Consider the following 3,357-nt stretch of genomic DNA (forward strand, 5'->3'; position numbering starts at 1 on the left):
ATGTGGTCTCCAGTTATAGTTGAATACTGATTGACTTTGGCAAGTAAATGGGTGGCACTGATCCTCAGACTGACCAGCTAGCTGTGAAGACTTGCTGTGATTACAGTGAACAAGCTTTTGCATGGGAGCTTACCTCCTGGAGGAGGGTTCACTTTAGCGGAATGCTGGTACCTGCCAAATATACACTTTTGGTGTGTCATTTGTGGTGCCAAGTGGATGGTGCTCTGCTCTGGTCTGAAGCAAGCAACCAAGTATGTTGGTTCTGGGACTTCTTAGCAGGGGCTTCTGTGCAGGCCAAGGCCAGCCACTGCTTGTGATGGGCCTGGGGCCACCTGGTATGAACTACGAAGTGATTCATGGTTGGTATCTGCCTGTGCTGAGCTTGGAGGCACCTGGGAGTGGTTATGCTGTGAACCGAGGCCAGCTGCCACTAGTGCTTTGCTTAGGGTGGCTTGGCAAGAGGTATAGGACATACTGAGGCCAGTTCATGCTTGTTTGTGGTTTGCAGATCTTTGAGGAAGATTTTAGGAAATCACCAATGAAATATTAGTCAGTCATAAAAAAGAATTAAATCTTACCATTTGCGACAACATGGATGGACCTAGAGAGTATTATGCTAACTGAAATAAGTCAAACAGAGAAAGACAAATACCATGATTTCACTTATATGTGGAAACTTAAAAACAAAATAAATGAACAAGTGAAGGAGAAGTAAACTCACAGAGAAGAAACTATGATCATCAGATGGAAGAGGAGTTAAGGGGTGGGCAAGAAAGGTGAAAGAAATTAAACACAAATTTCCAGTTATAAAAACAGATATGTAAAGCACAACTTAGGGAATATAGTCAATAATGTTGTAATAACTATGTATGATGCCAGATGGATACTAGACTTATTGGGGTGATCATTTCAAAAAGTACATAAATGTCTAATCAGTATATTGTACACTCTGAAATTAATATTATATGCCAACTATACTTAACAATATTTTTTAAATGTGACCATTTACATTAATAGCTTTTCACTGAGTTTGCTCTGAGAATTGAAGTAGAGATAGCCCCTTTTGTTGCATCTACCACCAAATACCCTCTAGCTCTTCATGTACTTTTTGAAACGGTTGAAAAGATAGTCTCAATTAATGTGAATGTCTGAAGCTACTATAATTCTGTAAATAAACACAGATTTTTAAAGTTACAGAAGCTTCTGGAAAGTGCCATGACAATACTTAGGGATAATTTTGTCCTCAGCCAAATTCTGTAGGTGACAAATGTTATCTGAGTTATACCATCTTTTCCTAGCCCCTATTTTTCCAAGGTCTGGTGACCTGCCAGCCTTTCCCCAGGCTCGTATCCTGTGTTTCATTCCCAACAGACTCACCTCAGCTAATCTCTGATAAAGTTGCAATTTAAAATGGATTAAGTTTTCTCTCTCCCAGGGTTGAAGATAGGAAATCAGATAGATTTCAAACTTAAAATATGGATGGAGAAAACTGAAAAGCTGAAATGTGGAACATCTCGAGTGTTAAAATGTATGTTTAGGGGCTATTTTCTAGTGAGGTCTTGCTTGTTGGTTATCTCTGCAAGTTTGATTAGCCCTTCTGACTACTAAAGAGAAAACCTGATTGAGGTTATTGCCAAAATATCTATCTTTTAGATTCCTGAAAATATGTTCTAAAATACTGTTATCCATTTGTAGATTGGCATGATATTTTCTCTTTACATATGAGATGTTTTGAATTTATGAAAGTTCACACTTGAATACTTCTTTGGTAGAAAGTAAATACATTTATATACTCAAGTATGGATTGACATGCCCTTGATTCTATTCTTACTCTATTTTCTGCAGATATCATCACTCAGATGCTTTCCTTAAGGAAGGAACATAAATCTTCAAGATGAGAAGTAACAACACAAACAGTACAAGAGCAAAGTGCACTGATCTTCAAATGCCATTTCAGTACTCTCTCTATGCAACCACCTACATCTTCATATTCATCCCTGGTCTTCTGGCCAACAGTGCAGCCTTGTGGGTTTTGTGCCGCTTCATCAACAAGAAAAATAAAGCCATCATTTTCATGATCAACCTCTCTGTGGCTGACCTTGCCCATGTGCTGTCCTTGCCCCTCCGGATTTACTATTACATCAACCATGACTGGCCTTTCCAGAGGACCCTTTGTCTGCTGTGCTTCTACCTGAAATATCTCAACATGTATGCCAGCATTTGCTTCCTGACGTGCATCAGCCTTCAGAGGTACTTCTTTCTCCTCAAGCCCTTCAGGGCCAGAGACTGGAAGCGTAGGTATGATGTGGGCATTAGTGCTGCCATCTGGGTCATTGTAGGTACTGCCTGTTTGCCACTTCCAATTCTGAGAAGTACTGGCTTAGCCAATGACACCGAATCCTGCTTTGCCGATTTAGGGCTTCAACACATTAGCATGGCTTCCTCCATTGGCATGGTAACTGTAGCTGAACTTGGAGGGTTCATATTACCTGTTATAATTATTACTTACTGCACATGGAAAATGAGAAAATCTTTACAGGAATTCCAAGTTCCCCCTCAGAATACCAAAGAAAGAAAAAAGGCTTTGTGGATGGTCCTGATATGTGCAGTGGTGTTCATTGTGTGTTTTACCCCTTACCACCTCAACTTTCCACTCTTTATGATGGTGAAGCAACATGTCTTTTCAAACTGCTCTTTTATTAAGAGTACCCTATGTTTCCATATCATTTCCTTGTGTCTTGCAAATCTGAATTGCTGTCTTAATCCAGTTGTATATTATTTTATGACCTCAGAATTTCGTGGTAGATTTTCCGAACATGGTGGCCTGGTTCTTCAGTCATGCGTAAGATGCAAGGATAGTGTTTTAGAAATTCATCACAAAAAAGAGGATCTTCAAACTATCTCTCTTGAATTTTTGGATGATTCCAAGACAATGTAATCAAACAATTAGTTAGAATGACCTATATATTCTATGTCACCTTGAATTTTTAAAAAAAAAAATGGTTTTGTTGAGTGTCTTAAGAAATCATGACCCCCTTCCCTTCATTCCCCAAATGATCCTTCTGAAGTAACTATTCATTCCTATATTTTCTATCCATATAGAAACATATTCTATGGAGCCCAGAGGAAATATTTTTCTTTGAAAGAAGTGATGAGCATAGAATAAACTGAACACCTGTTTCTCAACAGTGGGTCCAGGCTTTTCACCTTCTCTGTAAAACAGAAACAAACAAAAACAAAAACAAAACAACAAAGCAAAAACCAAAATGTAAATTGAAAACAAGAGGACATAAGAGTGTTTCAAACACTTAAAAATGTATAGGAGAGCAATATTATCCTGGTTTTATTTAGAAAATA

General features: G+C 38.5%; 1 protein-coding gene across 1 annotated transcript; it reads left to right on the plus strand.

Annotated features, from left to right (window-relative positions):
• The first annotated feature begins 1,894 nt into the window (after positions 1-1,894).
• Positions 1,895-2,938, plus strand: LOC102884171 (putative P2Y purinoceptor 10). The gene has a single exon (XM_006916158.1). The coding sequence runs from the start codon at positions 1,895-1,897 to the stop codon at positions 2,936-2,938; it is 1,044 nt and encodes a 347-aa protein (XP_006916220.1).
• Positions 2,939-3,357: the final 419 nt, after the last annotated feature.

This window comes from Pteropus alecto, unplaced genomic scaffold, assembly GCF_000325575.1.
Source record: "Pteropus alecto unplaced genomic scaffold, ASM32557v1 scaffold126, whole genome shotgun sequence".
Classification (NCBI taxonomy): domain Eukaryota; kingdom Metazoa; phylum Chordata; class Mammalia; order Chiroptera; family Pteropodidae; genus Pteropus; species Pteropus alecto.

What these genes read in the sequence shown, in the direction of transcription:
- LOC102884171 (XM_006916158.1), top strand. Translation starts at nt 1,895, where the DNA reads ATGAGAAGTAACAACACAAACAGTACAAGAGCAAAGTGCACTGATCTT.